This window comes from Chelon labrosus, assembly GCF_963514085.1.
Source record: "Chelon labrosus genome assembly, chromosome: 10".
In the NCBI taxonomy this organism is placed as follows: domain Eukaryota; kingdom Metazoa; phylum Chordata; class Actinopteri; order Mugiliformes; family Mugilidae; genus Chelon; species Chelon labrosus.
This window is the reverse complement of record NC_140360.1, coordinates 6,900,027-6,920,552: the sequence shown is the minus strand read 5'-3', so window position 1 is coordinate 6,920,552 and position 20,526 is coordinate 6,900,027. Positions and strand designations below refer to the sequence as shown.

General features: G+C 41.9%; 1 protein-coding gene across 1 annotated transcript; it reads right to left on the bottom strand.

Annotated features, from left to right (window-relative positions):
* Positions 1 to 802: 802 nt before the first annotated feature.
* slc26a6.1 (solute carrier family 26 member 6, tandem duplicate 1) lies at positions 803 to 18,664 on the bottom strand (the record flags this gene model as incomplete). The annotated part of the gene is made up of 18 exons (XM_084553095.1): positions 803 to 832; positions 3,281 to 3,399; positions 3,705 to 3,759; positions 4,903 to 5,058; positions 5,940 to 6,029; positions 10,233 to 10,302; positions 11,120 to 11,226; positions 11,339 to 11,434; positions 12,004 to 12,081; positions 12,211 to 12,324; positions 13,175 to 13,322; positions 14,499 to 14,581; positions 15,495 to 15,647; positions 15,936 to 16,100; positions 16,846 to 16,994; positions 17,742 to 17,852; positions 18,277 to 18,416; positions 18,519 to 18,664. 18 exons carry the CDS (start codon positions 18,662 to 18,664, stop codon positions 803 to 805), a joined length of 2,010 nt encoding a protein of 669 aa, XP_084409221.1.
* Between the last annotated feature and the right edge of the window lie 1,862 nt (positions 18,665 to 20,526).

Sequence of the window (20,526 nt, the reverse complement as noted above, 5' to 3'; positions counted from 1 at the left end):
CCTGTTCAGAGAGGGTGTTTTCCACTTTGACATACATGGCTTCCTTTACTCTTCTTTCAAACCATCTGTCTTCCCTGGATAAAATGAGTACGCTGTCGTCCTCAAAGGAGTGTCCTTTGTCCTTCGTGTGTAGGTGGACAGATCCTGAACAGCTGGCTCTCCTGTGTTGAGCCCTGAATGGGTGGTTTTGTTTCCGTAATGTCCGTAAAAACCCCAACTCCCCACCAGTCTTTTAGAACTAAAGCAGCTACTTGGATTAAAGATATTCAAGAAAGTTTTCCAGTTCTATTGTAGTTGTTTCAGCTTGTTTTTGGAAATTATGACCTGGATGACAGACAACTGTATTTTTCATTTAAAGTAACTGGGATACCAGCAGTTATCATGGATACAGGAATATAAATAGCCAATTCCATGCATCCCATGTAAATGCTATGTCCTGCATATGATTAAAAAAATGGGATGAGCCTCATAACTGGAACATGTAAGATCAATCACTCTAGTGTTGCAGCAGAAGTGTGCTGAGCTGTAAACCAAGCGGTCCATCTAAACTATTCTCTGCTGTGTTGTGTCCTTAGTCCTTCAAGAGAGAACAGTCAACAATGGTGCAAGCTGAAGAACAATTACATTTATTGTGTGGAAATGTGTGAGGAAAAAAAAAAAAAAAACTACAGGAACACACACTCACACACCAGGAAATGTGTTAATGGCTTTTTTTTTTTGTTTGTTTCACCTCAGGGGTTCGGTTCCTTTTGAGTTTGTTTTCCTGCAATTTACATTCAAACGCAGACGTGGCCTCGTAGCTTCAACAGTCACTTGCATCCAAGCTGATTTCCTGAGTGGAGAGATAGAAACAAAATGGACAAACGGTTCAGCATGTTTAAATGTTATTCTAAATTCTTTTCTCTCACCATGCATGCATTTGTGTGCTACCACTGAATGGTACATATGTTATTAGCCGTGTCCCTTTCTACATGAATTTGCTCGCATCTGCTGCTTTCTGTCTTTCTTTTTATCCAGCTGGCCTCAAGCTGGCCTCAAGCTGGTCTCAAGCTGGCCTCAAGCTGGCAAGCCCCAAGATTTCTTCCAGCTAAAAGGGAGATTTTTCTTGCCACCTTTGCTTTAGCACTACGGGGGTTGCAGGCTCTGGGTTTGCAATGGGTCATGAGTTGGTATTGACTCAGTATATACTGCTCAGGCATAACATTATGACCACCTTCCGTATACTGTGTAGGTCTTGTGCCTCCAAAACAGTTGTGACTCATCAGAGAATGGACATGGGCCTTCTGAGGGTGTCCTGTGGTGTCTGGCAACACAATGTTGTTAGTGGGGGGCTTTGAGGGGAGGGGCCTCTGTGGATCATCCCACAGATACTTGATCAGTTTGGGATCTAGTGACTTTGGAGGCCAGGTCAGCTCCTTGTGCTGTTCTTCATGTTTTTTTAGTTGTTTTTGTGTCTGTGTCAGGCTGCATCCTGCTGGGGATGGCTGCTGCCATCAAGGAGAGTCATTGCTATGGGGTGGGGGTGCCTGGTCTGGTCCAAAAGCTTCCCAGCAGAACACTGAATTGTCACAATATGGTCAATGTTATTAACTTCTCCTGTCAGTTGTTTTAATTTTGTGGCTGATCGGTGGAAATAAAACAGAATTAAAGAGAATTTGGCTTTTGCAGTCCTGTAACACTATCAGATTCATGATGTGCCAAAAATGTCTCCGGATTGTTGAATGACTATATTTACTGTTTAATTGTGCACACCATATACACATCCACAAATCTCACAAGAGAACAAAAAGTCCACAGCATGTGCACTAATTTCTCCTAACGACAGCACAATGTAGTTTTAGACATGTGAAAATTACTGTTGGACCGAGAAGCTGTGATTAAGCAAAGTGACGTTAATAAGTGGGTGTCCGAAATCTCCATTTACTGCTCGCTACTGAGTAAACAGTTTACTGCCTGTTATACGTATAGGGGGCAGTGAAAGAGTGAACAGAGGGCTGATTTTGGACATCGAAATAATCTTTTCAAGACCTTGCATCTACTTTACCCACAATGCAATTCAAGGATAAGTGTGTGTCATGCTAATGAGCTAATGTAGCTTCTGGCTCATGTCTGTCGAACTTAACACAATTTATTCATGTGTCCTAGCTGATTCAAGTGAAGCATATTATCAGACTTAATGCAGATCCCTCTGGTGCTGCTAAAATTTGATATAATTTGCTTCACTTACGCATTTATATATTACCCAAGACCTGAAAATAGTTCAGCTTTAATGTGGCTCCATTAACACTCGGATCTTTTTATGAAAACACATAATTAAAACCCTGATCAGACTCCTGTAATATACAGGGAGTGTTCCTGCAGAACATTATGATCAAACCTTTAGAATATAAAATGTGGCCACTTCTACATTGCACCCTAATAGCTTGACACAATTAGCGCATGAATTCTTGAGTTATGCCACTGGGATCGCTTGGACCACTGGGGCCATTGACCGCAAAACTCTAAACACTTCATCCGTGAGTTCAAGTGAATTCCTCAGAGCGTTCTTGATTTTCGCTTCACAAAAAGGGCACTATTGCAACGCACAAGCAAGCAAAGGAAACGTCTTCATCAGTTTGACACAAAAACAGCTAATACAGAAACACACTACAAGAAGCACAAACGTTTCCAGGGGAGCCTAAAACATGCTTGTTCTTCAATGTTTTATGACTTGTGGAGTTTTTTTTTTTGTTTGTTTTATCAGCATTTTGCTTTTTATTAGCGTGTCAATTTGAATAATCTGACGACACAATTAATTTTATTTAAACATGAGCCTTTTCGTCACTTTTTGGGGTCCACTGGAAATATTTCCACTGTTGCCTGTGCCGCTTGTAGCATGTTTCTACATTTATTGTTATAGCATTTGCTGTAGTTGTGAATATATGTATTTAATAAAGAAATGTTCCTACTCTGCCTTCGTTTCGTCTATTTTCCTGTGATTACTTAAGTTTCAGTGTGTTCAAATATATTAAATTTAATTTTGTTGCATTTATATAGCGTCAATAACAATACAAATTGTCTCAAGACGCTTGCAGAACCTGGCCTGAAACCCCCAGAGCAAGCACAGAGCAGTACGGGACGGACAGATGGACAGTCCAAAAACCTAAATGGCGATGGCATGGTGGCATAAATAAAATCTCAACTGCAAAATAATAAGGAAGAGCAAAACTAACAAGTTTTCTTTCACTGTTTAAAACACTAATGAGCGAGACTTGTGTGTACTTGTGTGAGACATGTGTACCTCCAGAGCCCTGGGCAGGACGCTGAGACAGTGCTGGACGGCGTGATGGACCGATGGGAAGAAGCAGGAGCTGGGGAGGCTGTCTGGTATGCAAATCTGGAGCTGGGATAAAACTCTCTCTGTCGACACAAAGGAACTTTGTGTTTGATATGTGACATCTTTTTAAATGCAAGCTGCACAGTAAATAATTCTGCACTGCAATGACTCCTTAAAAAACAAGAAGACACTTTTAATATGAGCATGTGTTGCTGGGATGCCTTTATCGAGAAAAAAATAATACTCAGGATGTAGGGGTGGTGGGAAAATGACCTGTGGTAAGAGCCTGACACTAGAGAAACAGCATGTGTGTTTGTGTGAGAGAGAGAGACAAATAATAGAAGAGTGACTCTACAGGAGATAAGCGAGCATGAAACATGAGGCTGACCTGGGCACGCCGCCAGAAACACACCAACACCCTGGACGTCCAAGTCTTCCACAACCTGGTGAACATGCGCATGAATTCAGTTGGAACAAACATCACAATTATCTGTTCATTGTCTATTTTATTCAGAGCACGTGCTTCTTCAGTGGGCCTGATGAATGCAGGATCAAAGAGGAGGAAGAGGATATAAGACAGTCATATCACTTTTACTGGTAATTATTACTCCGAAGCTGGGCATGAGTGTGCAACTGTGAGAGACTGTTTGTCATATTTTTATCTGACGTGCATTTACCAGATATCAGGTCTGGTCTTATCTTACAAAATAATGTCTTGGAAACATCCGACCAGCAGAAATGAGTTATCGTGGGGACTAATGTTGCTTTGTCATAATTTAACTTTGACATTTGGGAGCTCCCGGTTTCAGCTCAGTACAAGGATTTTGTTTTAACATTTAGTGTTCCTTAACTTTTATACAGTAGGTTGTGTGTGTTAAATTCCTGCTATGGATGCCAGTCTGGGAAGCCAGTGTGAGAAATGACAGACATCGTCGTTAGAGAGATGTCACCTGCAGAAACTTAAAGGGGAATTACTGTTTTTTACAACCTGGACCTTATTTCTGGCATAGAATACGATCGTTTACTCACCAATATAACTTTGGTGTCATTTGGCGTCATTCGGACGATATTTAGATCCGCGTATATCCATATAGTGGGAGTGACTGGGGCACCGAAACGCTCTAAATAACGCATTAAACTCGTTCATGACGGGATGATGATAACAGGTAACTAGCGTATCATAATAAAATATTGGTGAAATAAACTAGTTTCAGGGCAGATAATACGTTATTTAGAGGCTGCGTTTCGGTGCCCCATTCACTCCCACTATACGGATATACGCAGATCTAAATATCTGACGAACGACTCCAAATGACACCAAAGTTATATGGGTGAGTAAACGGTCGTATTTTATGCCAGAAATAAGGTCCAGGTTGTAAAAAACGGTAATTCCCCTTTAAACCTAGTCAAAAGAAAATCCAGGTAAAAAGCCACTGTACTAACATCTCTGACGATGTTTGACGAGCTTAAACGCAGAATCAGCTCCAGTGTCAAACAGCAAAGATAAATCCTTGCATGGGCTTGGGGAATTTCAACAAAAACTGAATTTGAATTTTAGCCGCCAAATCCCAGCTCTCGTTCCTCACCTTGCAAAGTGCCGACATGGCCGCGGAGTCCACGAAGGCAACAGAGCTGAGATCCAGGACCAAGCAATGAGTGCGTGTCTGGGTTGAGGGGGGATGATGGGAGGAAGCAGCGGTGTGGACTCCAGCTGGGTTTTCCTTCTGGCAGTGACTCACCGTCTGGATGTAAAGAGAGCGAGAAGACGAAGAGGAGAGGTTACATTTCAGCAGCCGTGGAGAATTTCTTCAAATTTCTAATTCAGCCGGCAGGATCAAAGTGCAGAGACACAGACGCACATAGAGTGCTTTGCATATTGCCTAGTGAATCTCAGAATATGATGTCCACGTACTGACGGACTTACATATGAGTAAAAAAGCTAAAGGGTTGTTCGTCAGGATTCATCTACTCACTTAATTACAATTATAAACTCTTCTCAGTCTCAAAATTATTACCTATTTTACAAGTGACGGCTACTCTTTTATAGACTGTATAAATATGGACGGTGGAACCAAAGCAAGTAAAACCCCCCCCTGTGACTGGCTGCAGTATAGGTCATAAGCTCCACCCCCTCCATGTTGGTGGGCGGGACTTGGGAAAAAGTAAAACACTAAAATACACATCAAATCATTTTTTTTTTCAAGGATGGTTTCTGTCATTTTAGGCAGTTAATATAATGTTGATGCACGTTCAAGTGTCAATTTTTTGCACTAGCAAGTTTCACTGAAGTTATTTGACACAACAGAAACAGGATGTGACATAACGCAGACTACCAGCTGCCATGCCAACCACTCCGTATAGCGGTCCCGTGGGACTGTGTGGCCCACAGGGGGACTATGGCGCTGCCCGTATCCCCGGGAAAAAAAGAGTAAATTTGGCCAATGCAAGGAAGTGGGGACGCATTGTCCATATTTATATACAGTCTATGCTTTCACCACGCATATATGCTGTGTACATAAGAGTTTGAGACTTGTTTGTATGAACACGTGGTTTAAGATTAGGATATTGGTTACATGTAAGGGATATCTGCACAAAATGAATGTAAATCAGTGTGTGTTGGCACCTGTCTCATCTCTGTGAACACCAGGTCAAAGTTGGCAAAGTAAACTGGACTGGAACATGAGAGTATAGTCACCCCAGGGACTGGCTTAGCCTGTTAGAACAAAAAAATTATAAAAATCAACAACAGAGATACAGTGCTTAACAGATCCATATACTGAAGATATGTCTGTAGTTCTCGGTCATCCGGGTCATATAGAATTTCCAAAAACAAGCTGAAACAGGGGCAGCTAGACTTGTTGAATTTCTTGAAGATGTTTCATCCAAGTACTGTAGCTTCTTCAGTTCGAAAAGACAGGAGGGGAGATGGGGTTTTGATCTGGAAGTCGCATGACAAGGTTTTTTTAATGACCAGATTACAGATCTGTAAATAGGGGAATTAGTTTTGATCCTGTTTTCCTTCCCCAGTGAATGCTACTCTAACGACCCATTACTGGCCAGAGACTCAGGGTGTTATAAATTGATGGCCAAGTATATCTCAGTCCACCCCTGTTCAGAGAGCCAATTTTACAGAGGGGTCAAGAAAGCTATCTAACGACTTTCTTGTTGTTACAGACCCTAGTCATGCACATATCAGATGGATACCACCTACAGATGACTGTGACGGTTCTTCTAATATAACAGTCCTGCACAAAATCTTAGCTTCATGAAGGTTATTGTGTTTAAAATAACGGAGAGAGCTGTTAATTGAACTGTGTTTTCATTGTGGAGCCTGTGGTTTGTAGTGCTATTGTACGGTATCGTGTTGTACCGACACATGTTCCTATTATTTTGACAATCCCATTTTAGTCAGTGTTCCAGGCTAAATAACAAAAACAAACCATTAATTTAATCTAGTTTAACGGCACCACAAATTACATCCTGCATAATGATCATTACATTGAATTACCACCTTTCTGTCATTATTTCAAAATCAACTGAACATTAGAACAGTCATGAACGCCCACAGATGTTCCTATTTAAATCTCACCTCCCCACCAGTCCCTTAGAACTGAAGAAGCTGCTGGGATGAGTGGAGAAACATCTTCAAGAAACTCCACAAGTCCAGCTGCCTTTCTTTTAACTTTTTTGGATAGTCATGAAGGAAGATTTAGTGCGGGACGGTTAGAATGCATTCATTTTCTGTAGTGTACTTAATGAACTTGCCAGTGAGTGTCTGGAGATGAAGGAAAGTTTGACAAAGAAAGTCTAAATGCCAAGTGGTTCGTTTCATGCAGTGAAGCTTCGGCAAAGAAAGCCCCCGAATAATAATAATAGCATCATTAATGCATGATAGATTGACAAAATGCACAGACGGGAGTTGTGCAGCAGTGTAACAGACTGAGGAGAGACTTTGGTGGAGGGATCAGAGAGCGAGAGCTTGACAGGAACTCACTGATGCTCTGAGCCCAGACAGATTGCCTTTGGTGACAGTTTGGTATTTTGATGTGTGACAGATGGAGGAGTTTCAGCCAGGGATTTATTTTTAGTGTGTTTAGGCTGCGAGACAGTCGCACCGCTCAGAGTGGTTCATTAAGTTTTTATAAATGACTGACCTTCACTGGAAAATCATGTGTGCCACATGGTGTTACCTTGAGTTTTTCTTTTTGTTTTGTTGTCATTTCAACACGGGCGTCAAGAGTTTAGTTAAGTGAGTTAACTGTCAAGTTATGTTTGCCATCTATACCCACCTCACCTGTGCAGTAATGAAATTTGCTGATACCTTGTTGGAGCTCATCCCAGGAGGAGACAACACTGCTCACAGGGAGGAGGTGCAGCAACTGACAGAATGCTAGGGACTACTAAAGACTTAAATCTTCAAGGACTTATCCTGGTAACAGGATGGTCTCTGGCCCCACAGAGACTCCATTTCCTGAGAGTACTGAGAAGGAACTGACTGCTGGCAACCTTTGACTTCCACCACAGAAAGCGTGCTGGCGTACTGATCATCACCATGTGGCTTGCTGGCTGCACACCAGCTGACAACACTAAGGTCAGCCAAAAGGACTACTTCTTGTACTCCACACCCTCTGGATGACATTGCTATCTCTCCTTGCCTCTCCAGAACCAGGAAAATAAATCATCCGTGACCAGCTCCATCCTGGACAACACCTGCTGCCCTCCGGAAGGAGATGCAGAAGCATTAAAACCAGAACAAACAGCCATAAAACTGTTTTCATCCACAGGCTATAAACACACTCAACTACCTTATCAGCCACTAACCTCCCTCAGCTCCTAATCCACATGTGCAACACTAAGTAGATCTGCAATATATTCAACTTACTACCTCATACTTATTATTTGACACAGTCTGTCAAGTGTTTATTTTTGGTATTGAAGTGTTTTTATACTTGTTTACTTGCATTACCCCTTCACAGCAGTACCAATCACAATTTCATTTTATAGCTGTTTTTGGAATGACAATACAGGCTATCTCATCTTAACTTAACTATGAGGCGTGTCTCCTCAGCCATAATGAGCAACAGGTCCCACTGCCTTGCCAAGAAGCCGATTCCCTTCGTCAAGGCACGTGAGCAACCCAAACCACAACGCAGGGCTACATCCAGCCTGTTCTCCACTGCACCAGACCCAGGTGGGTACCACCCACGGATGTTTATCAAGGTTTTGAGTTATCTAGGTTATGGTTTATCCCAAAAATAAGGGCAACAGGACTTGAAAGGTTTCTTGAAGACATTTTGCCACTCATTCAAGTACCTTCTTCAGTTCTAAAAGACTTGTGTGGAGATGACGTTTCAGATTTGAAAGCTGATGGTTAACCTGAGTAGACAACTGAAGTTCCTGGCACATATTATCTGAAACAACACAGGGCCAGACACTGGTACCTTTCTCTGAGGCCTCAAAACAACTCATCACAATAGAACTGACTGCGGCCCCAGTAAGATCAAACATAGGAGGCTTTCAAAAGACAAGCTGGCAAAGTACCAGGCAGTTCTAGAGGAGTGCAGGGGACAAAGGTGGTGCATGCACATTACACAGTGGAGGTGCTAGAGCAACGAAGGCAGGTTAGAAAGCCTCTAGGCATGGATACAAAGGGGGGGACCAGTGGTTTCGTGCTGCTGGGACACAAGTCAGGTTTGATAAACCCTGATAAAACCTGACTGAGGGTGTATGATGTTGCAAGACCCGAAACACCCAATAACCCTAGGATACGTTGCTGATGATGCGCCCCAGAGCAAAACAGGTGAAAACACATTTTCTTTTTTGTGCCAGACTAACACTGCTGGAGCTCTGTTGAAGTGCATTTGCACTGAGGATGATGTCATACAGTTGAAATCAGGTCAGTGCTTCATGTGGAGACAAGCTGTGGAGAATTGATTATCATACATGTGCTAGTCCACATCCTGCAGTCAGCTAGGATTTGTCTCTGCCAATCAACAGCATCGGCTCTCTGCATACTGGAGGTGAATGACAGCCTGCAGCACAATTATGAAGCATTACATTATGGGCCACTGTCTTATTTTGCCTCACTAACACAAAAGAAGTCTCAGTAGTAGTGAAAAAATCAGCCCGTTTCTGGAATTGATGAAATACAATATTAAATACAAATTACCGGCTGCATGTTTCTGACTTTAACTTGTGTAAATTTTGATTATTAGAATAAAGAGTTCATTCGCTTTCTGTAACCGCTTGTCCTTTGGAGGGTCGCAGTGGGGCTGGAGCCTATCCCAGCTGTCATTGGGCGAGAGGCGGGGTACGCCCTAGACAAATCGCCAGTCTATCACAGGGCTAACACAGAGAGACAGACAACCATTCACACTCACACCTACGGCCAATTTAGAATCACCAATGAACCTAACGAGCATGTCTTTGGACGGTGGGAAGAAGCCACTTATTGTAATGCGTCAGTGCTAACCACCACACCACTGTGCCGTCCAATACAGAGTTCGTGAAATAGCTAATTAACGAGAAATGTTGGAATACAAATTTATCTCTTTTATTCTTTCCCCCTTTGCAGACATATACCTACTGAATAAAGTTAAACATCTAAAACACAACACACCTTCATAAAATCACATTCAGGCTAAAAGAGAAAAGAGGAGTAAGCTTTGCGGCTTATTTGGTCTGACTGGCGGCAACCAGCTCAGCTCCATCTACTTTCAACTACACTGTTCAAATATGGATTGTCAGGCAAGGATGTTGCAGGCAAGTAAGAATCATCCGTATTTAAAAAACGTACAGTCAAATTACTGAATGCATTAAGTACATAACCTTCTGCAGAGCGGACGCATGCAAAGCACATTAACTTTAAACAGTCTTAAACATTTAAACATTTTCCAAAACTTTAGATCGAGTTTACCTCAAGGAAGAGTCCAACATCTCTGTAACAGTCTGTGCCAGGAATACGACCCAGAACAACAGTGGAGGAGCTGGAAGATGAGGACAAGATGAAAGACAGGAGAGAGACAGAGGGGAATATTAATGAGTGTGACAGTCTGACTGGGAGACAAGTGAGAGGAGGGAAGGAGAATTTAGGTTAGGAAGGTTTGGAGAGTCATATAATATTCCATGTAGCACATATTCATTCACAGTCTCAGTCAGAATTACAAACCAACAGCAAAAACTGATTTCTCAATACCGTGTTAACGTGACACTCCCTTTAAAAAGGGAAGACACTTGCAGGCAAAAACACAATTTTTTTTTGGACTATTTAACTTTCATAACATCCATCATCCAAAATTTACAAATACCTAAGGAATGCGAAGTTATGCATCTATTACATATAAATGACCTTTGGGTCTTATGGTCGGGGGGAGGGGCCTCTGTGGATCATCCCACAGATACTTGATCAGTTTGGGATCTAGTGAATTTGGAGGCCAGGTCAACACCTTGTGCTGTTCTTCACATTTTTTGGCTTGTTCCTAAATCATTTTTATGTTTCTGCTGCCATCAAGGAGTGTCATTGCTATGGGGCGGGGGTGTCTGGTCTGGTCTAGGTGGGTGCTACATGTCTAAGTAACATCCACACGAATGAATGCCAGGTCCAAAAGTTTCCCAGAAGAACATTTTATTGTCACAAGATGGTCAATGTTATTTATGTCTCCTGTCAGTGGTTGTGGCTGATCGTTGTATATAGAGCAGATGATGCCAGATGCTGGCAGTTTTAGTGTAGAAAAAATTAATTCAGTTGTTTGTTTTTTTTGGTGTAAAAAGCTCCCCTGGGAGTATATAAAAGAATTTACTGACTGTTGCGTCCTGTAGATGAGTGTGAGCAGTGAGAAGATGACGGCCACGGCCAGGCCCAGATCCAGGTTAAAGATCAGAGTGGAAATCAGTGAAGCTACCCACACCAGCTTAAGAGGGAGGAGAGAGAGGAAAAGGTCTTGGGTCAGAGGGGTGCAGAGTTTGCAGCTGGTTCTAGGCTTTAGTCTCGAATATTGATGCGTGTGTGTGTGAGGAGCTCACCAGGTCTAATCTGTCAGACTTCCAGAGCAGACACACATCTTTGATCTGAGCCAGCAACCCCTGCAGGTTCACCACGATGATGACTGCCAGCACGGCCTGGAAAACACACAGCAAGCCATCACTGAACACAGTCAACACTCATCCTGACGGTGAGTCTTATCCAGCTGGAGTGACTTGACCTTTCTTAAAACATCCTTACTGATGTGCTCTATAATTCATAGCGGGGGATTAAGGAAAGCCACACTGACTGAAGAACTGCAAACCCCCACTTCTGCTCCCATTATGAAAACAGTAGTGCAGTCACACCTCTTCTGTTGACTGCTCGGGTTCCCTGAGCTGTGCATTGAGTGTTTGGCTAGTTCATGTCTTTTAATTTAGTACAAACCTTTGGGAGCTCTCTGGAAAACTCTAATAGTTGTGATGCACATGATTTAAAGTAACATAAATTACATTTATTCAAAGGAAATATAAATCTAAAAGAAAGGTCACTGGAATTGTATGGTTTCCTGAAGACGTTTCATCCTGGTAGTGGACATGCTGCCCACCTAAAACTCGCATTGCTTGGATTAGGTTTTTTGTTGTTATTGGATATACCAGGACCTGGAACCTTCTCAGACATATTGCCTATAAAATAAATAATATTTGTTATCTCATGTGAACTTTACCTTAGGCAGCTGCTCAAAGAGATGACCGATCTTCAGCAAGATGGTCAGGATCATCAGAGCTGACACTAAACCTGCCATCTATAACAAGAGAGATTAAAAGACAACAGAAGGCAATATAAATACTTAATTCCATACAAATATGTGTATCCCATCTGTAATAAAGCTTATGGATGAAGATGGTTTGTGTTCGGATGTCTTTTGGAAAACCTGTGATTTGACGCCAATGCTGTCCTGGACCATACTGCGGGAAAAGGAGCAGCTGACGGCGAAGCACTGGAACATTCCTCCTATGGTGTTACACAAGCCCAGAGCCAGCAGGTCCTGAGGCAGAGACAAACAGCTGAAATTTGTGAAGTGCTCGCTGTGGGTGTGTGCAGCATCGCACGGTGAGTGTATTCAGGGAACAAGACAGGCCCTTTATCATTTAGAGAATAGCAGCAGAACCTTTTTGCTTTGTAATGATCCATGGTCTTCAATGTTGGAGCTCATTATGTTAGGTTACTAAAAAGTAGCTCTTAAATAACAAAGCTCCAGGATCATCATTTCAAATATTCATATGTCCATCATCCAAAACTGTTTATCCTGTAGCTGGCATTGGACGAGAGACACCTACAGATAATGTAGAATCAACCAAATAACCTTATAAGAAAGTCTTTAGGTTATTTCTTTCACAAAATTCAATCTATAGCGGTAATTGTTGCCATTTTCAGTTAACAATACCTGGAATACTCATGCTTACTTGGAGCATGTTCTGTATATACTGTATGTTCTATATGTTTTCTCCTCACTTGGACAAATTGACAGGGTAAACTCTGAGTGACTCTGAGCTGCATCAGTTGAACACAGTTCAAAAAGTTTTCTTTCCAGTAGTGAGGCTACAGTGGACGTCTGCAGTCACTGGATCAAAGAAGCTTTAGAGAAGAAAGTCTGGCACACTTTGAAATATGCAGCTTTGGGAAGGGAGCCACGCTCTTGCCTTGATGCTATATCTAAATTTACAGAAATCTTCAGACTGTTCTTTTCATTTTAACCCGAATTGGTCAACAAGAATGGCAGCACAGGTCTCCCTTTCTCCAAATAATAAGTCAAATCTAAATCATTGGTCATGTGTTTTACCTTGAACGCAGTCTTTCCCCAGTTAAATGAAGTGTTATAGATGCAGTGATTGTACCTGACTGGAGTCCACCCGGTAGCCATGTTTCTGGGCAAAAACTGAGCCCATGGCTGAGAGGAAACTGAAACCAACCAAAGCTGTAGACAGAGCTGGGATGAGCAGCTCTCTGAACTGAGACAGAGAGGGAAGGACTGGTGGAGACAAGCTGGAGAGGAGGAGGAGGAGGAGGAGGAAGAAGGAAAGAGAGGACAGGTTGATCGACAATGACCAACTGATAAAGGATTATGACTCAAGCCTCCTCATAATTACACAAAGCATTTCCTTAGAGCTCTCAGTCATAACACAATAAAACTAACTGCATTTTTTCCATTATGAAAACAGAGGCATGTAGAAATGGAGGTGAAAAGGGAATTCAAAGTTTGATCATTTGAAGTGAAGGTTCTCAGTCATCTAGGTCATGTTATATGCAAAAAGCGTTCAAGAAATACAACTGGACTTGTGGAGTTGATGAAGTCTCTAGAGTTTTCAATACCGTGAGGAGTATTGCCCACCAACGGAGACAGGATGGTTGCCAGATGCTTAGCGATGTTATAAGTGACCGAGTTGCTGACGATGGGTCTGAGTGGGGCTCCTTCCTTGGGTATTCTACAAGTCCAGTTGCCTTTCGCTTTTTGGATACACTTGAAGATTGGCTGACCTTCATGTCTTACAATAATGACAGACTGACGTTTCTCTTTACATAGTTGAGTGGTTCTTGACATAATCGAATAGGACTATTCACTGTAGAGAACTATGTACAAGCCCTGCCTCTGTATAACCCAACTGATGGAATAAAACACATAATTCACTCTAAACAGGGCACACCTGTTAATTGAAAACCATCCCAAATGATTACTTCATAAAGCCAATTTACAAACATTTGTGAATCTGTCATCACAGCAAAAGGTGGCTACTTTGAAGAAACTATAAAAGAAAATACAAAACTGGTTTGTTCCTGGTTGAATCCGCATGTGTTCCTTCATGGTTTTAATATTTTCAGTATTAATCTACATTGTAGACAATAAATAAAGTATAGGAAAACCATTGAATGAGAAAATATGTCCCAACCTTTCACTGGTAGTGTAGATATTAAGCTCAACTGTTAAGTCTATTTCTTTTATATTATAAATATATTTTAGTTTAAAAAACTGAGTAAAAGAAGAGGTACAACATACTTCACCATGAATGCAAGGATCTTCATTTAAGAAAAGCATTACGTGTGACCCTTCCAATAAAATATCCACACACAGAGTCATCATCTTCAATCTAAATTAAATCCAATGAATGAAAAATACCAGATTCAATAGCAAAGACAAGCAGAAAATAACCCAGTTCCACTGACCCACTGGGTATGTGTCCCACCACCTGGACTCTGTGCAATCCAGCCAGATCCATCTGCACTGACAGGACGGTGCCGAGGACGATCTAGGAGAGAAAAACAATGACGTGACAGTTTCTGAACAGAATGTCCAAGCTTGGAAAAGAAGAATGTAAAATATTCTGCATCTAAATGTCACATAAATCAATCTGTTCACACACACATAACACAAACACATTATCACAATCAGACTCATATAATCAGCTTTTCAGAAGATATGAAGCTATTTTACCTGTCATAATATACCTTAATGTTACAATAACTGGACAGATCATGGGTAAAGGGGAAGGGTACAAAGATGGCCGACCTGGCATCTGCAGTTTGTTGGTGTTTGACTTTGGGTTTGTGATGTTTTCTGTTATTGTTTACCCCAGCAAACTATTAAAATATTGCTTTAGGTTGAAGACAACCTAATTTAGAACTTGTTTAAATAACAATAGGACAGTTGTATTTACCTATTTAGCTACAACAATGGACATGGGTTTCTCTGAATTATTAAATAAAATACCTAAAATAACTGACTATCTGAAAAAGAAAAAAAAAAAAAGATAATATAGGCCACATTCATCAGCACCGTCCAAGGACAGAATGTTGATTAATCAGTGGACAGGTGCAGATATTATATGTGGGGATTAGTGGTTTGGGAGATAAAAGCAGATTATTATATAATTATGAGTCATTCATCAGTTCATCACTGTGGCATCTGTCCATCTGGGTGCATCTTGTGGATGTGAGTCTACTGTGCGTGTGTGTCTTCTTGTTTCTATTACATTGTGGGGGCGTTGCAGAAAACCAACATTATGGGGCCATATTGACCTTTTGGTGCCCTACAAATTTTTGAGTTTTAAAACCTGTTAAGACTTGGTTTTAGGGTTAGGGGTAGACACTATATTACTTAATTGAGATGCTTAGGTTAGGGTAAGGTGCTAGGGAGTTTGTTTGTGGTAGTGTGTCAGTCACCAGTATAAGTTCCCACGGTATGACGACAGGCATCTTGTTCCTAAAGCGCTCATTCAGCATCTTGCCCCCAATGAGTATCACCAGAGAGACCAAGGAGACTGACAGAGTTCCTGGTACGACACTGGTCACTCCGCACAGGACATCCTTTAAAGTCTGAAAGAGAAACACAGTTATTTAAACATTATGCATGACGTTAAAAATCTAAACTTTGTCTCTCCAGCAAAATCAACGTTAACACTCAGTATATTCTAATGCTATCACTGGGACATCTCCATCTATCTTTCAAACTCCATCATCAAGTTTGCTGACGTACATGGTGTGGTATAGTTTCAAAGTCTTGGTCAAGTGTCCTTGACCAAGACTTTGAAGCTATACCACACCATGCTGACATTAGTGAGTGTGTGTGTGTGTTTGTGATCCTACCACAGTGTTTCAACTGACCCAAGCTGAAGCCAGCAGTCCAGTGTATCTCTGTGCAGGTATTCCAGTCATCAGGGGCAGCTGCAGGACGATCACATGCAGAGCTGCTGCTGTGGTGTAGCCTCTGATGACAGGATCAGACAGCCAGCGACACACACCACCTCCTCGCAGCACGTACAGCAGCAGCTAACACACACACACAGATATACACACATCAGAGGTACAGAACACTTTAACTAACACAGTCTTAACATTTGTCCCCAAAAGGTTTCACCTCTGTTCACAGCTTGGGAATGGAGTCTCTGGCCAATTAGAGTAGCACTCAGTGGAGAAGGAAAACAGGTTCAGAACAAATTCCTTCAATAACAGGTAAGCAGTTGGCTGTTAACAGAACCTAATCATGTTTTTTCATATTGGGCAACACCCACATATGTCTTTAAGTCCTTAAGACCTGAGAAAGCTACCAGGGCTGCCAGTTGCCCTAGTTTCAGCTTTGTTTTTTGGATATACCATGACAAGAACATTCACAGCTATCAAGCCTCACCTTAGCTGCTGGGTCTGAAGCACATGGGTAGCACAGTCTGGGCAAAAGTCTTTCCAAAAGAGAGGGTTTGAAGTTTGGGCAATTCACTGTGGTTGGGATTTGGTTGAAATTCCCACACAGAGGATTAAAAATATACCAAGATGGACTCGGGAATACATGTTACATCATTGAAACCCTTTTCTGCCTGAATTTTACATGTGTAAACTTTCATTTAGAAAGCATTTCAGAGAGAATGCTATGCATGATGAAATGATCATATATAAAAAAAGACTTAAGTGATTGTCTCCTGCTCATTTCTGTGATGGAGTCAGAGGTCAGAGGTCCACCTGCACCACAGGGATTGTGAGCATGTCCATACTGTGTGTGTGTGTGTGTGTGCGAACGCACCTGTATGAGGCCACAAAGGAAGGTGAGCTGCACTGCCACGTTCACTTTGGCTGCTTCCAAAGCATTCTGACTCTCTTCATCGCCGTTGCTAAGCAACTCCACGTTGGCTGTCACAGACCCAATCATGATGGCCAGGACGGCAAAAGTACCTGTCACACATGAACACATGCATTCATAAACACCCACAAAGAAGTGCAGAAGTCCTTTACTCACTACTGGGGTGCTCAGTTGTGGTTATAGGAAAGATAAATTATTAAATAACCTAATATTAGAAACGCAGCTTATTAAAAAGAACAACAAACTGCAGTAGTGAGAAAAAAAATGCAAATAAACTAGTAATTAACATATTGTGAGATGAAATTTCTTGTTTTTTAAAATTATATTTTAGCTGATTTATAAATGGAACCGTATAAGACAACATGCTTTTCCTATAATATGGGATTTACCTAGTTTGGTGGAAGGATGTAAATGTGATGCATCATCTGACAAAGGACTAACAGTTGCTCCGTTATGGGAAGGAGTGAGAAAAAGTTTTCAGCTGTGTTCCTTACTGTAACTTACGACCTGGTAGGGCTTTTAAACAATAAGTTAGTTATGGTAGAAGACAGTCTTAACCTTACAGTATTACCACTTTATAACCACTCAACTTACTGTTGCCAAAATATAAAGGGTGTCTGTCATTTCTAGAGATCATAGGACTCAAGAGGTGGATAACAAGCTTATTTGGACAATTTTCTGTAATATTGGTGAACAGTTAATTGGACATTACTTCCTGGGTTCCCAATAAACTCTAGAATCCCCTCTGTTTTCAGGTACACATGCCCAGTTGCCTATAGGAGCAAGGCACGAAACCAAGGGAAAGATTGAAGGGCAATAAATGAAAAACTGATAATCACCAATGGAGATGTGTTTTGAAGTGCCGAAGATAAAGTAGATGATCAGAGGATAGAGAGATGTGTACAGACCAAACACTGGAGGAACTCCTACCAACATGGCATTGGCCATACCTAGAAAAGAAGAAGAATGGTGGTTGTCAATGGGCTGCTTATAGTGAATAAGAAGTTCAGATTTCTTATAAAATCCTCTCGTAAAGAAGTTTCTCAAATTTTTTTTATTTTTAGATGGGTGGCTATGAACTTTAAGAGGATATAGAGAGAGTTCATGGTCATTCTCAATCATCAGAAGACCACCGACATCTAAATGCCAACTTGGTGTTTCTCAGATGGTTTCTCTGACAACTATGAGCCTCTCAGAAAATCAAAAAGGGCGTTGCTGCTCTAAATGTCCTTTGTTTCAACACAGGATGTCATCTATGGTGACCATCAGCTTCAAGACATACTGTACTAGATTTGTTCTTGTGGTAAGATTTGGTCATTTTCATCTCCAAGTCAAGATTCACTCTGTGATTATTACCCATTGCTGTTACCTCACCTTGTGGCAGCTGGATGATCCCAACGCTGATTCCGGAGACCAGATCTCCAAAAGCATTTTCTCTGATGGAGTAGCGAGGAAGCCATGACAGGATAGGCAAAAACTGCAGCAGGAGGCTCTTCACTCTGGGACCAGAACACCTGGAGGAACATGCACAAAGTTTCAAGCGCAGATGAAGGGTTAGCAAGTTAGGCCTAGAGTTAGTGTAAGGGGCCAAGACGCTGACCTACCCTCTGACTCACCAACATTGTGCCTTCACCCTCTCCAAAAATGACAGGGACTTCTTTCCCACCCGCTGCCCAAGGACATCCAGCTGTGTTTCGTCCAGGGCGACTGACAGATAAGGCTGCCTGTGGTGAGGAATGCCATTTTGCTGAGCGCTGTCCATCTGAAATCACTTTGTACTTATTTGAACACTCAGTGTTTGTTTAATGTGTACCACTGAACCTTCCGTTTTTTTATGGGTGGAAAGGGTGTGTATGAAATTTAAAAAAAAAAAGCAAGTAACTGGATAGTAAACCAAAACAAACCAGAGCAGTGAGTGAGAGAGAAAGAGAAGGGCTGGCCTAATCTGTATCAGCTAGGAGCCACATCAGTACAAACAGTCCACATGTGTGACAGCGAGCGTGCACACACAGCCACAGCACACGTGAGTCGGGGAAGGTGGAGAATAGCCTTGAACTCTGCACACTGCAGCGAGTTTACGGCCCCTTTCTCCTCCCCTTCACCCCATTCAGCACTTCTGAATGCCTCTATTATCCCAGCTCAGCTTTCAGAGACTCGTGTGTGAGAGAGAGAGACAGAGAAAGAGAGAAAGAGAGAGAGAGAGGTAAGCACAAAGAAAGTGAGAGCGAGAAGTTTTAATCCGTGTTAATGCACCACGTTTTTAGAAAATGTGAAATGAAGCAAAAGGCAGATATGGAGGGAACTCCTGTTTTAATACTGGCATACACACTTTATTCTACTTTATTCTCCATAATAGTATATAATATTACACCTTGTAGTTAGATTGTCTTCTTACTCATATTGCTTTTCATATCTTACTTTACCTTTTACTGCTATTTGCACAATAAAGATATGTCGCAATTCCATTAAATGATGTGTGAAAACTCTTGTTACTGCACATATGAATGAATCCCTGTTACACATGAGTCATTACCAAACACAACAGCTGCCAAAGCAACTGTCGCCAACAAGCAAGCAAGTAAGTTCTACCCTTGGCTGGTTCCCTCTGCAACAACATCAGTCCTGTTGTGAAGAACCTTGGTGTCTGGTGTCATTCTGACTTGAGTTTTGAGTCTCATATTTCTAAGTTAGTCCAAACATGTTTCGCAATCTGAGGAGAATCCAACACATTTGATCTTTTAAAGACAGAAACTATTTCACACACTTTTATTTTTCATCGGGTCTGGGTTATTGTAACAGTCTTTTCACCCGTCTGAACTACAGATCAATCTCAGGACAATCTCAGATGGTGTATGTTTTAGAATAGATTTCAAGGTCTTACTGATTACTTTTACAGGCCGGCACGTATCTTGAGATCCTCATGTAGAGGTCTACTGTCCGTCCCAGGGGCCCGGCTGAAAACAAAAGATGACAGGGCGTTCGCACTCAGGGCCCCTCGACTGCCTGAGGAAATCAGGTCAGCTGACTCTGTGACCTCTTTCACGACAAAACGTTTATTAGTCTGGTGTGCGTGGCAACATCCGCACACTTACACACCCATAGCGATGTGTTGGACAGCAGTACAAAGTCAAGTAACTGTTGCGGCTGAGAGAGAGTATTCTACAACAGCTGGACGCATGGAGGAGAAACCAGGGTTGTAACCAAAGTTCTGTGAATTCAGGAAGTAACGATATAAAATCTAGAAACTGTCCCCAAAATGTTTTCGATGCGTTCAGAGGAAGGGTTGCAGTCTAAAATAGATGATCGACGACAAGGACAAACACAAGAGAGAAGAGTTGGGACTAAGGGATTTATACAGGGATCAGCCATAACATTAAAACCACCAACCGTTGAGTTGAATGACATTAATGATCTTATTACAATGTAACGTTCTTCCGGGAAGCCTGGGTCCTGGCATTAATGTGAATGGTACTTTGAGACCTGAACACTGTTGCAGACCAAGCACCCTCATGGCACCTGGGGGGTGTGCTCTGTCTGCAAAGATCTTGCATCCTGCAAGGTGCCATATGACCTAATTCATCAGACCAGACCACTTTCTTCCATTGCCCCCTGGTCCAGTTTCTG